Source organism: Amblyomma mixtum, chromosome 8 (genome assembly GCF_055824585.1).
Source record: "Amblyomma mixtum isolate Tamu chromosome 8, ASM5582458v1, whole genome shotgun sequence".
NCBI classification, from domain to species: Eukaryota; Metazoa; Arthropoda; class Arachnida; order Ixodida; family Ixodidae; genus Amblyomma; species Amblyomma mixtum.
Window position 1 is genome coordinate 132,496,205 of NC_143019.1, and position 15,955 is coordinate 132,512,159.

The window sequence follows — 15,955 nt, forward strand, 5'->3', positions numbered from 1 at the left end:
TGCTCTTCCAACCGTCTATGTCACCTTAGTTGCCTTAATTCCACACTTCGAGCACGCCCAGCTGTCGCAACACCTTCGCTGTTAAGGGACGGCGTGGAATTCAGTTTGTAAGAAACCTGGATGAGCACCCTATAGTGATGTTCTTCGTGGAAACAACAAATGTTTAACCGTCGCTCTCCTCACCAGTTTTCGCCAGCGCGTGGCAACCACGTTCACCTCCTGCGAGAACCATTCGATTCGAATGAGGCGCTTGCGTTGTTCCATCCTTTATTAGTCTCCGACCTTCGGCGCCATTTTTCTTTCTACTGCGGAAGCTTTACAGAAGAGGTAATTTGGGGAGTGTATGATAATTCCGCATAATGTTACAGATGTACCGCAAATCGCTGCCACACGGGCAGTTTTAACGCCCAAGGAGTGAATGCACTGATCGCCTGTGCCTGAAGAATGTTTTGAATGGCCATTGAACTTGATGGCCATCGACTCAATTCGAGTTTGCGAATGGCCGTTGGGATCGCCACTGAGAACAGCCTCGCACTCTCTATACGTGTAAAATCACGACGTGAAAACTTAAAATAATGAAAAATACGTTTTCCGGTTAAGGATTAATTTTTTAATTATATTAGCCAGCTTCTAAATAAATCTTTACTCTAGCCAAAATGACAATGACAGCTCCGCAAGCGGTCCGTTGGTCAGATGCAAACAAACCAACCCTGATCTTGTTGCGCTGAGTGCACCTTTCTTTCGCTCGTTTGCACCCATAGTGCGCTTTGCGGCCACAGAGAGAGAAAGAGAGAGAGAGAGACAGAGAAGTTCACCACAGGTGCTGAAACGATATTTATGACCGCTACAAAGACGGTCAGCGACCAGTGGCGATCTGTGTAGGTAAATGGGCCCAAATATATCTTTCCAGGTGCCGCCAGGTGTCCCCGGGCGGCGCCGAAAGGACGAAGAAGTGAGGAACTCGCGTGCTCTCGGAGCTGGAACTCTGATTCTCTGCTTGCGGCCTGCGCCTAGCCCTTCTGTTTCCTATTCTATTTGTGACATTTGTGGTGGAGTCCGCTGGGTAACACCCCTCCTAACACCGAGGACCCCAGACCTCTCCATGCCGACACGCCAGTGCATCGGGTCAGTCGCCGAGATCTAGGACTGTCCCCTGAGCATGGGCTATTGGAGACTACCTCGGCGCCTGGACAGCTGCCTCCTGTGCTCAGGCCATTTGACTCAACCTCGGCGCGTGCCCCTCGACCAGCTATGCAAGGCACCGCGTACTACACCGTCCAGAACCCGCGGCTGCCAAAGTCCTTTCACGGGACTCAGCTGGAGGACGTGGAAGATTGGCTCCTCCAGTTTGAACGTGTCGCCGCATTCAACCAATGGGATGACGCCGCCAAGCTGAGGAACGTTTTCTTCACCTTGGAGGACGGTGCTCGTACGTGGCACGAGAACCGTGAGCATATTCTTTTATCTCGGTATGAGTTCCGACGTCAACTGCTCGCCGCGTACGTCAGCGCTGATCGTCGGGAGCGAGCTGAGCGCGCCCTGCAGTCCCGTATGCAAATGCCCAACGAAACGGTTTCGATGTACGTCGAAGACATGACGCGTCTCTTCCGACGCCCTGACCGAGCCATGTCGGAAGCCAAGAAGCTGCGCCACCTAATGCGTGGTGTTAAAGAAGAGCTTTTCGCCGGCCTCGTGCGCAGCCCCCCAAGCACTGTTGCCGAGTTTCTAGCAGAGGCTGTCACGATGGAGCAGTCCTCTGGCAGCTTTCCACCGCGTACGACCGGCCAGTCTTTGCTGCTTCTGTTACGGAGTCTCTACCGGCGTTAAACAGCAATACCGACTTCCTCCGTGACATGATCCGCGCTTTCGTCCGTGAAGAGCTAGCGAAGATATGTGGTACGTCACAGCCAGCGGCCAGCTCCCTTATGGGCGTTATCCGTGAAGAGGTGCGGCAAGCTATCAGGCCTCCTTTACTACGCGGCGAACCACAGCCCATCCAGACAAACTAGAACCGCCCGACGTACGCTGAAGCTCTGCAGCACGTTCCCCAAATTCAGCGCCATTTCCACAGCCCGTCCAGGCAGACTACTGCCGCCCGACCTATGCTGATGCTCTACGACGCCCTGCCCCAAGTCCGGTGGCATTTGTTCAAATCCCACACGACGTCCCGCTACCCTCCGTGCAGCCAGTGCAGCACATCCCGAGTAGTGATCGACGATCCCTGCGCAGAGCAGACCTCTGGCGTGGGCCTGACCGGCGGCGTTTATGTTTCCATTGTGGGGAGGCCGGTCACCTGTTCCGCCGGTGCCCATATCGAGAGCTTGGCCTGCAGGGCTTTTCCTCAGATGCGCCACGACCCCGATTTGGCCAAAGGCCCCCTGAGATTGAGGAGTACGTGACCCAGCAACCCCTGTGGTCCACGGCGCGCCGTCAGTCCCGATCGCCGTCACCTCGCCGATCAGCATTTTCACGGAATCCGCAGAACTTCTTGCGGGAGACGGCGGACCGCTCGCCGAGCCCTCGCCGGGAAAACTGAAGACAGCGACCTACGGGGGCGTGGTAGCTGGATATCGACGTTGCAAAGACCCCCTGACGCCGCCGACATCCGATGGTAAAGCTCTGACGACGCCGACGACAGTGGGTGAAGTAAAGGACCGATTCTCACTGGACGTACCCGTGCTTCTCGACGGTCACAGCATTAGCGCGTTGGTGGACACAGGAGCAGAGTTTTCAATTATTAGTGCCAAATTGGCAGCGCTTCTCAAGAAAGTAACGACTCCTTGCTTAAGCATGCAGATCCGGACGGCGGGGGGCCATATCATTACTCCGCTTGGACAGTGCACGGCTAGAGTCCAGATCACCGATCCGACGTTCATAGTGAGCTGCATGGTGCTCCGCGACTGTTCTCGTGACCTGATTTTGGGCGTGGATTTTCTCCGTTAGAGTGGTGCCATTATCGACCTGCGGAACAGAACCGTTACGTTTTCTACAGCGGAAGCCGACGACACCTCCGATGTTCGTTAACGCAGCTCCGCCCTTCGTATTTCCACTGAGAGTGTTTTGATCCCGCCGCGCGCCAGTGTTTTTGCAAGCGTTGAATGCGATGATAGGTTACGTGATGGACCTGCAGTCACCGAGGGCAACCTTTACTTGCTACTGACACACGGCATTTCCTCGGCCCGAAGCCTTGTCCACCTCCATAACGGTCGGTCGGAGCTCCTGATTACTAATTTTACCAACGAACCTCGTCGCCTTTTCCGAGCTATTGCCATCGCGTGGGCCGACCAACTGGCAGATGTTACTGAGTGCTTTACGTCCGAAGCCATGGTACAACCGGACACGTCCCTGGATCGCATCGATATTAGCTCTGGGCTATCAGCGACTCAACAGCGCGACCTACGCGCCCTACTGCTTCAATACAAATCCTGCTTCGCATCCTCCTCGAAAGTGCGGCAAACGGCGGTCACAAAGCATCGAATCATCACTTCCGATGATGCTCGCCCCATACGACAGCAGCCGTGCCGCATTTCCCCGAAGGAACGCGACGCCATCCAACCGCAGGTGAAGGAGATGCTTACAGATAGCATAATTCAGCCTTCTAAGAGCCCGTGGTCCTCGCCTGTTGTTCTGGTAAAGAAGAAGAATGGCACTTTGCGCTTTTGCGTTGATTACCGTAAGCTGAACGCCATAACGAAAAAGGACGTCTACCCGCTGCCTCGCATCGACGACTCACTCGACAGACTTCGCCGCGCCAAGTATTTTTCATCGATCGACCTAAAGAGCGGATATTGGCAGATTGAGGTTGATGAACGTGACCGCGAAAAAACTGCCTTCATCACACCCGACGGCCTATATGAATTTAAGGTGTTGCCCTTCGGCCTTTGTTCAGCGCCTGCGACGTTTCAGCGCATGATGGACACTGCCCTGGCTGGCCTCAAATGGCAAACCTGTTTAGTTTATCTAGATGACGTGGTAGTGTTTTCAGAAACCTTCGACCAACACCTTGAACGCCTGCGGACCGTACTGGATGTCCTGCGGTTGGCCGACTTGACACTTAAACCCGAGAAGTTCCATTTTGGCTACAAAGAGCTCAAATTTCTTGGCCATGTTGTGAGCGCCGACGGTGTAAGACCCGACCCCGAGAAAACTTCTGCCGTAGCCGAGTTTTCCCGTCCTACTACAAAGAAAGCGCTCAAGCGCTTCTTGGGTTTGTGCGCCTACTACCGCCGTTTTATCGCAGACTTCTCCAAGATCGCTGAACCCTTAACCCGCTTAACGCGTGAAGATACACCGTTCGTCTGGACTGCCGCGCAAGAGGCTGCTTTCACAGAGCTGCGACGACGGCTACACACTACCCCTGTGCTTGCTCACTTTGATGACGAGGCTGCTACCGAGATACACACCGACGCTAGAAATATTGGGCTTGGTGCCGTCCTCGTTCAGCATCAAGAAGGCGTGGAACGTGTGATCGCGTATGCGAGTCGTACACTGTCGCGCACCGAAATCAACTATTCCACCTCAGAAAAGGAGTGCCTCGCCGTCATCTGGGCCACGATGAAATTTCGGCCTTATATCTACGGTCGCCATTTTGAAAGTCGTCACAGACCACCATTCCTTGTGCTGGCGGACCAATCTCCGGGACCCATCAGGCCGCCTGGCACGCTGGAGCCTTCGCCTTCAGGAATTTGATTATATAAGTCCGGACGTAAACACGAAGATGCCGACACGCTCTCGCGCGCACCCTTCGAGCAAGCTGATGACAGCACAGAGGACGACAATCGTTTCCTAGGTGTGATCAGCAGTTCGGACTTGTTGGCAAGGCAGCGTGCTGACGCTGACCTGCGGTCTGTCATGGATCACCTAGAGGGCCATGCTTCCAACGTACCTCGACCCTTTTCCCGCCACCTGTCCTCTTTTTGCAATCGCAATGGCGTACTCTACAAGAAAAACTCACGTAACGGTGACCGCACCTACCTCCTAGTCGTGCCATCAGACCTCCGCGACGACATCCTTTCCGCGTGTCATGATGAGCCCACATCTGACCACTTGGGATTTGCACGCACGCTCGCTCGAGTGCGTCAGGCCTATTATTGGCCTAAACTTTCAGCGACCATCCATCGCTACGTCAAAGCTTGCCGTGAGTGCCAGCGTCGTAAGTCGACACCGCTAAAGCCTGCAGGTTTGCTCCATCCAATTGAACCACCTCGCACACCTTTTGACCAAGTCGGCATTGATCTTCTGGGCCCATTTCCTGTATCAGCATCTGGCAATAAGTGGATTATAGTTACGACTGATTATTTGACGCGCTATGTGGAAACCAAGGCGGTGTCGCACAGTACGTCCTCGGAAATCGCGCATTTCTTCATACACGATATCGTTTTACGACACGGCGCCCCGTCTTCCGTAATCACCGACAGAGGCACTGCGTTTACTGCACAGCTCATGCACGAGGTGTTCCAGCTGAGTCACACGACCCACCGCAAGATTACTGCATACCACCCGCAGTCAAACGGGCTCACGGAGCGCCTCAACAAAACCTTAGCGGACATCCTCGCCATGTACGTCGATGTACTGCACAAGACCTGGGACGAGATCCTCCCATACGTGACGTTTGCCTATAACACGGCGCTTCAGGAAACGACTGGCTTTACGCCGTTTCGCCTCGTCTACGGGAGTGACGTACAGACAATGCTCGACGCCATGCTTCCGTGCGCCCCTGACGACCAGGAGCTCACGTCGGGCGCCGAGGAGTTTACCCGGCACGCAGAGGAAGCCCGGCAACTGGCCCGTATGCACATCCGACGGCAGCAGGCCACGGATGCACAATGCTACAACCAACGACATCGACACGTAGAGTACAACCCCGACGACAAAGTGTGGGTATGGACCCCAGTACGTCGCCCAGGCCTGTCGGAGAAGCTCCTGAGCCGCTACTTTGGACCGGACACAGTGTTGCGCCGTATCACGGATGTGACGTATGAAGTCCTCCCCGATGGCACTCTACCGAGTTCGCGCCGTCGACCTCAGCCTCAGGTCGTGCACGTACTGCGCATGAAGCCTTACTTTACGCAGTAAGGGACGTCGCCTCTTCCGCGTGTTCTTTTTATTTGTACCTGCAGCCGATGAGCGGCATGTGACCGTTTTTGTTCACTTGCTTACTTCCTCCCGTTCACTCAATGTGCGCCCACGTTTTTGCTTTTTTTTTGGGGGGGGGGGGGGGGGGAGGGGGAATAATGCCGCCAGGTGTCTCCGGGCGGCGCCGAAAGGACGAAGAAGTGAGGAACTCGCGTGCTCTCGGAGCTGGGACTCTGCTTCTCTGCTTGCGGCCTGCGCCTAGCCCTTCTGTTTCCTATTCTATTTGTGACAATATTAATGATTGTGCTTCGCCGGCGAAAGTTGCAACCAGTCGCGTCATTCCCCATCGCCGCCCCGCCATCGCTGTCTCTTAGTACAGTATTCATCTCGCTTATTGCTCAAGTTTTTATCTTTAGCGTCATCTGTCGCATCGCATGCTCACTACTCATAGGTCATTTAAATTAGCAGTGTGGCAGTGCTGCACCTGCATGCCCATAGAAAACTGAGATGGCCATTTACTCAACTGGCATTTAGATTGTCCCTGTGACAGGGGTATTACGCAATAAATTAAGCAAGAGCAATGCCTGTTCAGCGCCCGTTGTCGTCGTCTTTTGCTCGTACATTGTGGAACGTCGTGCTGGAAAATCATGTTCAAAACGGGGACACGAAAGAACAGCACACGACAAAACAGCATGAGAACAAAACAGCATGTGTCAAAACAGCGCGATAAAAATTGCCGATGATTACGTTATTTCCTAAAGCGAAATTTGAGCGAAACTGATCAGCTGTTTCAACTTTCCGATACATTGAGACAAAGAACGCGAGCAAGACATGTATGTACAATCACAGACAGCTTTTTTTCAGACATATTCCTACTTCGAGAAACACTCCACTAACTGTAAAGTTACACTTGAGAGATATTACAATGTAAAAGAATTATTGCACTCAAAGTGCACTACCACAAGAGAGACAGGCAAAAGTTCAGGCGAACACTTTGTTGACCTAAAGTGCGGAGGGGCGAAAGCCTTAAGCGCAGTGTTACTGCTTGTGCCACTGATGTGTGGGGAAGATGTTAAGCTTCGCCTCTAAGAGTGGAACGCGAAAGCGTGCAACGCTGCCAGGGAGTCCACAGAACGCCGTCGCCCATTCGGCTCTACGCCTTGCTCAGATTCCGATTCAAAATACATAATCGCCGTCTCGCGAGGGGCCTGTCGGAACGTCGAACAAGGCTGCACTCCCTTCTTAGCCTATCGAATATACCAAAATTGCATGCGGGATACGTACCCCGCACACCGTTACCATATATGGGCCCCTGCTCATCAGGGGTTGGAGGGAACGAGGCAGCAGACGCAGCCGCCCGCGCGCTCTCTCACCGGGCTGTTTTCTCCTCCCCACCTGATTAGGAACCCGATTTTAATCCGGTCTATACGTTCAAAGATGTCACAACCTACTATCAAGATAGCCATCGCCTTTACCCTAGCCAATGTAAAGGCCTCAAGAAGGCGGAGGAGGGGCTCCTTCACCGCCTCTTCACGAATACATTGCTGTGCCCGGCAGCACTAAAACATTTCGACCCCTCCTTTAGCGGCAACTGTCCCCACTGTAGTGCGGCGTCTTCGGACTGCTAACACATGGTGTGGGCCTGCCCCTCCAACCCGGCCATTCCCCCCATCCCCAACCCAACCCGAGAGGACTGGGAGGCGACCCTGCTCGGCTGTCACGACTTACAGGCCCAACAAGCCTTAGTCGGGCGCGCCCGGGCGGCGGCCACAGCCACTGGCGTCCCAAACTAGGGACCTCCACCTAGTGTTTGTAAGGATCGGTCCCTTACGGGCTGATCCAAACATACATCCTGTCCTTTCTGAATAAATGTTTTCACCACCACCCCCACCGATGGTAAATTGGTTTTTGAGGAAAGGAAATGTATCTCTCTCGCATATCTCGGTGGACACCTGAACCTCGCCGTAAGGAAAGGGAGGAAGATTGGAGTGAACAAAGACGCCGTATTGGCCAGATGCGCCTTTGTTCATTCCAAACCGTCGAGCTGGCATGGGGGAGTAGTTAGCATGCTGGTCTCGCATTCCGGAGACCCTGGTTCGATTCCCCAAGTCGACCAGTTCCCTACACGGTTTTATTTATTTATATGATCTGACTAGAAAAGTTTATTAGGCTAATTGGTCTTTACCATTGTTCGAATGCCATCCATCATATCCTGTCACTCACCTGTCAAGTGATGGAACTATCTAGAATGTTCAACACAATATCTGTAAAACGTCTAGGGACGTCTACCTATTAATGATGGTTAATGATAGTGAGGGATGACTTGCACATTTCGTGATACTATTCAACTTATGGTTAGTGATAGTTAACGTAACCTCAACTAGCACACTTATTAATTAGGGCTAGTTAAGGTACAGGTGCAGTGCACAGTCCCACGTGCCAGTTCTTAACTACTAATTACCAATTAGTTATTTAGTCATTAAATATAATGATATATTCATGTAATCCCTTTAGATCATGTTGCGATGTCTTTTGATTGCACCCGATTTAGTATCTGGATCAAGTATCGAGAGCAGGCGAGGCGGTTGTATAAAAGAGACGTCTGGCGGTGCACGCAAACTAGAGATGGACGAGCTGGCCCGGCTGAAGGAAGCCTGTGACCGCCATTGGGATTAAACCATGCGGCGGCGACGGGCAGAAGAGACCGAAGATAAAGCTATCGCTTTTTGCCAGGTTTAATCATGCTAAACCATCAGCCAGTTTTTTTACGTGTCGTAGTCCTCGCCCGTCCTTCAGCGGCCATAGCTAGCATAAAGCGGTAATGACGACTTCTAAAGGATAGCTAGAGAGGCTAGCTGTTAGAAGAGGGAGAGCGAGAGGCTTTCTGCGATAGCCAGTGCTCCAAGGCATCGGAAAGCTTAGCGCGTCTCTGGTTCGAATTCACAGTGATGTATTATCATTTTTTTTCGGCTTCGTACCGTTCTGGCGCATAGTTCTCAAGTTCGGAAGGATCGAAATGGCTCCTGACAACTGCAACAAACAAAATATACAAACGAAAGTGTGTAAAGATAATATACACCTAATTCTAGTTTCATGCCATAGAATTCGGATATCGAGCCGAACTTCCTTCCATTGAAACGATCACCAAATAAACCACTTATGTCCGGCTTTTCCTGCTGTCTTTAGCCAAGTGAAACTTAGTGTATTACCATATCGTTCAGCGTGTTAATTTTGTTTTTGCTGGACCCTCCCAAACTTCAATCCTAATTGGGCAATGAAGGAGGCGAAATTGTGGTACACCCAGAGACCTACGTCGGATGCATTTGCCAGAATTCAGCATCATGATTGTAAACCCGCAGAATCCATGTTTCCAGAAAAACTTCGGCTGTAGCCATTTCATTACCCGCCAGAAAAAAGTGAAAATTTGAAATCGCGAATATTACCGTACTCTGCTTCTTACTGAGCCTGTGAAACGAGCAATCGCGAACTTCAACGGTCGTAGCCGTATGTGTTGATTTACCGTCTGCGGTTATGGCTGTGATAATTCAGCCATCCAGCAGTGCTCCATCGTACTCCGCTATGCTGTTTTGACGTCGTGCTGTTTTTTCCCTGCTCTTTCCAGTCATGGTGCTATTTTCTCGCTGTGCTGTTTTGGTGTGGCTTTTCTTTCGCTGTGCTCTTTTGTCACTGCACCATTTTTTCCCTTTGCTCTTTTTTGTACGCTGTTTTGGCGTATGCTGTTTGAAAAACTTACCACACTTAATAGAAGTGTTTGCCGCTTATCTGCGGACTTCGAGTTCCTGCAGATAAGGCCAATTTCTCCAACTCTTATGGCAGGAGTCTCATTGAGAGCCAGCTGGACAGGAGCGTGGACCCCTGCCACGACTTTGCTGCCCACGTCTGCGGCCGATGGATGCCCCGCAAGGAGTTCGCTGAGCTGTCCCGCTCCGCGCTCACTGACATGCAAATGTCGTGGCTAAGCAAGCTGCCCGATACACTGGAAAAGAGTGCGGACCAGCTGCCGGTGGTGAGGAAGGCGGCAGCTATGTTCAACAGCTGCTTAGCGGAGACGGACTCGCAAGTCAGCGTCGTCAAAGAATTTATGCGCCAGCATGGCCTCGCATGGCCCGAAGATCCCGAACATATGTTGGCTCCTCTCAAGGTACTGTTCGACCTTGCGTTCAATTGGAATGTAAATCTTTGGTTTTCGCTGAAGCTGCTCCCGACAGCCGAGGAGGACCACCAGAAGCGGCGCATCTTGTTTACTCCCAGCGGCGTGATGCCATTCTGGAGAGCTCTCTTCGGACAAATACCGAAAAAACACTTTAATAAAGTTTACACTGACATTTTTAAACTTTTTGCTAATGCCACAAACGGACTGCCGCCTTCTGGGAGGATCGAGGAGGACTACAAGATCATCCAGTACGTATTCCACACCCTCGTCCGGTCGTCGACGTGGGAGGCCGGCGTTCCAGCTGTGTTCCCGCTGCGCGAATTGGAAAGCCACTCGAAACTGGCTAAGGCGGCACACATTAAAGATACTATTGACACCATGATGGCTATCGATCCGCCGTTCACGATGGACGACCTGATGCTTTTCAGCGACGTGGCCCTGCTGGACGGTGTACTAAAGATTTTCGAGAACACCAGAGACATCACCGTGCTGCGCCACCTGGCGTGGCTGTTCCTGTTCGCATACGCAGCCGTCGCCAACCCTGGCGCCGTCCTGCTCATCCTCCACGGCAGCACCATGCGAGCGAGAGAAGAGCGGCTCCGCTTCTGCGCCTCCCAGGTCGAGGCCAGCTACAAGCTGCTGGTGTCCTCCGCCGCCGTGGTTGCGCATTTTTCGGAGGAAGAGCGTCCCCGCATCGACGGGCACCTGGCAGGCATGCTGAAGGTATGTTGAAGGTTGCCTGAAATAGATAACCATTACTGCTTACAGGAATTGGTCACTAAGCGAGTCAGCCTGTGACGGGTGAGACGAATTGCCTAACGCTGTAGAGTCAGTGCAGAAACAGCCTCCGTCATACAGTAGGCATGAGGCTCTTGCGAAGTCACCCTCCTGGTGACCGAAAACATATTTAATTGGAGCGCGCTTGGCTAGTTGAAGAAAGGTCTGAGCAAAAGAGTTTTACCGCGACGGTGTTAGTACTCCCGCTGTGCGTAAAATTCGGCGTCCATGCCGTTATCAGCGAAAAATTCCCTGAGAAGCAAGCTAGGTGGGCACCTAGGTTACGTCACCCTGTGAGCCATCACAACCTGCCCACCTGTTTGTGATTAGACTGAGCACCGTGGTAGTTGGTAGTTAAATTAATGACTGGTTATGAGAAGTTGTCCACGAGGAGCAATCTGGGTCGCACAAGCCCCACCGATAGTACCACGTGCCATCGCTGAACCATTGCTTAACAACTGCACCATTTCGGCAGGAGCAGAATGAGGATTCCCATGTATCTTGGAATGTAAAGTCGAGAATTGCAAGTTACGCATATTTGTGTTTAAACCCACCAAAGCTATCGCGTAATGCCCTTAAGGAGGAGCTTAAGTGCCCCCTCGAATTTTTTTTATCGTACTGCGGCTTGCAGGTCATGACAGGCAGTGTATTTGTAAGGGAATTTGTTGATAAGGATCACAACACCAGCAGAAGGGGCACTTGCTGAAAGGGAACACAACGCCATCAAATTGCCATTCATGATAACAAACAGGGCAAGGAAATAAATGCAGAATGTGCCTACCCTCTACATATAGCTCTATAGGTCACAAAGGAAGTGCATTTCTTTCATTTGATGTATGAGCAATCGCAACGAAGTGATCTAGCCCCTTCGCAAAAGTGAATTAATGGCACTTAAAAGTGACTAGTGGGTGGTGTGATGTGTAGCGAAAAGAATATTAATTGATGTATCTTGAAAACCTTTAGACGATAGAGACTAAAGGGAATGATGCCAGCGTCAGCTAAGTACAGATAACGTGTTTTGCCAAGCCGCAGTTTTGGCTTGTTGGTGGCAGATTGCATACATTGAAGCGCAAGAGCAAACCCGGACGAGAACGAACTCAAACGAACGATGTAAGTCTAGCAACTCCTGTGTGTTTTTAGGGCGAAAGCCTTTAATGCCTCATACTGTCGTTAGCAGCCGTGTCGGTAGCTGTGTCGGCAGATTTTCCCGCATTTCGGCGTCTCTACTTTAAAAAAAAAGCGTTGAGGACAGGAATCCAACCAGGGCCTTCGGCATTTGAAGCGGAGATGCCAGCACTCCGCCACAAAGGCGCAGGATTTGACCATGAATAAAGGCTCATCTAGTGGATGCTTGGGTCTTATAAATATAATAAAAGAAATAAAGGAGTAAAGATAAAAATAAAGAAAAATAAATAAAAAATGAAAATAAAAAAGGAACAAAACTAAAATAAAGATAGGAACCAAACAAAAATAAAAAAAGAAAAGAAACAAAAATAAAAACCAGTGCACCAGGAAACGCTTTCGCCTTGCACCAGTTTAGAGAGCCAAAGTGCCTCGTGAATTTTAGAGCTTTAGCTCTACTACTGGCGTTCCTCAAGTTCGCGTTATTCTGAAATCGAAGGTCGTTTTTCAAAATAGCGGAAGCAATGCTAACCATCGGATAACAACAATGTATACACATACCACGTTACTAAGACGGCCGCCATACTATAAAACTAAGGAGTGTGCCCACCAGGGTAGCTTACCGTACAACTACGGCGGTTGCAACGTTATACCATCAGATGCACTCGGGTGCCGCAAATAGCACCCGCTTTAGTTTGGAATATCGAAGTAGGGTCACTTAGCACCACGATTTGTAGATAGATTGTGGACCACTTAGTTGACGCAGAAGGTTCGGAGTGGCATCAAACGACCCGGCATTTTATGAAGAACAAAACTGCTACTTGAGCGATAGCCTAGTATGCGACAGGAATTCGTACCGACGAACTTTGATATCCCAAACAATTTCCGTGAACATTCAAACGGGCACTGCGGCCGAACCATTCGACGAAGAACGTTTCGGGTGGTCTCAAAGGACTTGTCGTCTTGTTATGTATCTAGGAGAATGTCGTTTGTAATGTAAAATGTCGATATAACGAATTTGTGTAAGATATAACAAAGACGGATACACGGCACGTGAGCACGATGCAATATACGATCGATAGGCGGTGCTACGTATGGGTTGCCTTAACGGATGTACATGAGGGGCCGCGTTGTGTCGTCACTAAAGAATGCATACACAAATTCGTTATTACGATCGCTAAACGCTTTATGTATCAATGGAAAAACTCGGTACTCGATCGCTGCCTCAGAGTCGGTTCAATTTTTTTTTTCCGTGTGTGCTGCTGCGCTATTCTGCATGTCGTGCTTCACCATTTCACGCTTCTGCCGCTACTCGATGGAACGTTGATGTTGGAGAGGGAAGACCTAAGAACGTTACCTTTGTGTAGAAAGCGCTGTCGTATTGCGGCACAATGGACGCCGAAAGGAAAAGGCGCTTATCAAGTTTGCCAACGTTACAGATCACCGCTCTACTGAGCTGAAACTATAAAGCTTTGTTTGTGCGCCTTGTGTACACATATACGGGAAGAAAGCGCTGCTACGCATTTCGTGCCATCCCGCAAGTGGTAACCGAAGGGTGCTCTAGTGACTGTTTCCAATGCGCTGTGTTTGCGACGGAAACATACAGGGCAACAGCCACCGGCTTTTCGCAGATGGCCATGGAGAAGAGTCTGGCTGCGTCGTGGCTGGACAATCAGACCCGGCAGATGGCCGCCGATAAGCTGAAGAAGATGCGCAGGGTGCTGTGGCCGGACAAGGAGTTCATCACGAAGCAGCGACTGGAAGAGGTGTACGCCGATTTCACCGACAATGCCTCCTCGTTCGCCCATTACTGGATCGCCACTCGGCGCTCCCTGCGAGGCCTGGTTGGTTCCGACGCCGGCCTTCAAGAGCTGCGAATTCGCGGCAGCGACGAGCAGCCGTACATCCAGTACGTGCATGTGACCAACTATCTGTCGCTCTCCCTGGGAGCCCTGGCGCCGCCTCTTTACTACAAGGACGGCACCAAGGCAATGCTGTACGGCGGCCTGGGGTATTTCTACGCCAAAGAGTTGCTCCGAGCTTTGGATACGGAGGGCGTGCAGGTAAGTTTGGTGCGTGCATGGAATGGCTGGTTGAAAGGCTGCCCATGCATAATGAAGGCAGTGTATCCTTGAAAGACATCTCTTCGAAGGACGACTTGAAAGCACTGGCAGTTAGCCGCATGAGCGTGGCTTAGTTAATGCTCTCGACGAAGAACAATGCTGGGCTGAGCGAGTTGGAAAGCATTTATGTTAACATCATAAATGTTCGAGATAAAGAAAAAATGTCGGCAGTCTCACGTGCTGTTTTTCTAAGGGTGACCTTTATAACGCGCGGAATAATTTTGTGTCGAAAACAACAGGAAAAGAAGGAAGCGCTCATAAATACTCGCAGCTTGCGGAAGGCAAGCTGCTGCAAGTAAAAGTTGGAACGACAAAAAATTGTGAACACTCCTTATCTCATGTTGTCATAAGTTGATGAAGGTGTTAAAGGAATATCGGCGTGCTCTGGACGCCGCTAGCTACTGAGCGAACTAGTGGATAGATTTAATGGATTGTGCTCAATTTCGGACATGTAGGACATTCCTCAAGCTAAGGGGTACCAAGGTCAAAAGACAGAATTTCCTGGCAATGCCCAGACGACATTTTCCACTAATTGCTGAAACCGAGTTCCTCTCTAAAGCTGCATGAATTGTGTTGTGGACACATGTCTTTCCGGTTTCATGAGGAGGAGTACAGGTATAAAGCATTTGTCGAATATTCACGCCTTATGGTGAGCTAAATCATGACAGCGTTGGTGCGTCACAGCAACTTTACAAGTATGAAGAAAAAAGTCTGAAATGAGCGTAGAATGGCGATCGTACCGAAAATATTCAGGCAAAGCCTGCTTTCAAGAGTCGCGTTGAAGGTAGCCGCGAAAGATATATCAAACGGGTCTCGGAAGCAAAGAAATTCGAGGACGCTTTGACGGCCACGATAGCCGAGGGTAACCGTTGGCAATAGACACCCCGAGGGCACCTCTTGGACAAAACGCGCATTTTGGACAAAAAAAAAAAAATGTTTTTCGCTGGCAGGTTGACCCGCGCGGAAACATCGTGTCGTCATGGCTGAGCGAGACGGTGAAGCCCCACTTCGCCGTGCGCGTGCTCGGCTGTCTGCCCAGCGCCGAGGCCAGCGTGTTCCCCGAGATTCCAGCGATGGAGGTGGCGTTCGCCGCTTTCAACCGAGCCCGCAACAGGAGCGACACCCAGCTCTCGGAGGTATGAAACTGATGACTCACCGGGACATGACATTCACTAGTGTCCTACTTAGATAACCGAGGCGCCATTCGAACGGTATATGACGTTTGCGGAGGATACTAGTGTGTAGGAGTAAGCGAAAGGAACAATTGATCTGACGAATAGAAGGCGCCGACCAAAAGAAAGGATGGGATGACGTTTCGGCTCCCCCACGGGAGCTTTGTTCACAATAAGGTATAAAGTAGCTGCATCGTTTAGTTATACAGGCCGCATGAGCGAACCCAGGCACCTGGCGTAGATTGGGGACAAATTTCCGTCATTCCGATTAAGCGTATGCGCTGTCGTTTGAAATAATCAGCAATTCCAGATAGAGCCGTGATTTCCTGACCCTTTCCTCAGTGGTTATGGTGCTCGGCTGCTGACCCGAAAGACGCGGGCTCGATCCCGGCCGCGGCGGCTGGAATTTCTTTGGAGGAGAAATTCTAGAGGCCCGTGTACTGTGCGATGTCAGTGCACGTTAAAGAACCCCAAGTGGTCGAAATTTCCGGAGCCCTTCACTACGGCGTCTC

At 51.1% G+C, this 15,955-nt stretch overlaps 1 protein-coding gene across 1 annotated transcript in view; it reads left to right on the forward strand.

Moving 5' to 3' along the window:
• Nucleotides 1-10,105: 10,105 nt before the first annotated feature.
• The window catches only part of LOC149334482 (endothelin-converting enzyme 1-like), a 34,609-nt gene continuing 28,759 nt past the window's right edge, over nucleotides 10,106-15,955 (forward strand). The window contains exons 1-3 of the mRNA XM_089556253.1: nucleotides 10,106-10,972; nucleotides 13,780-14,211; nucleotides 15,222-15,407. Of these exons, the coding sequence (XP_089412379.1) occupies nucleotides 10,121-10,972; nucleotides 13,780-14,211; nucleotides 15,222-15,407 (1,470 nt within the window). The 5' untranslated portion in view covers nucleotides 10,106-10,120. The remainder of the gene's footprint in view (nucleotides 10,973-13,779; nucleotides 14,212-15,221; nucleotides 15,408-15,955) is intronic.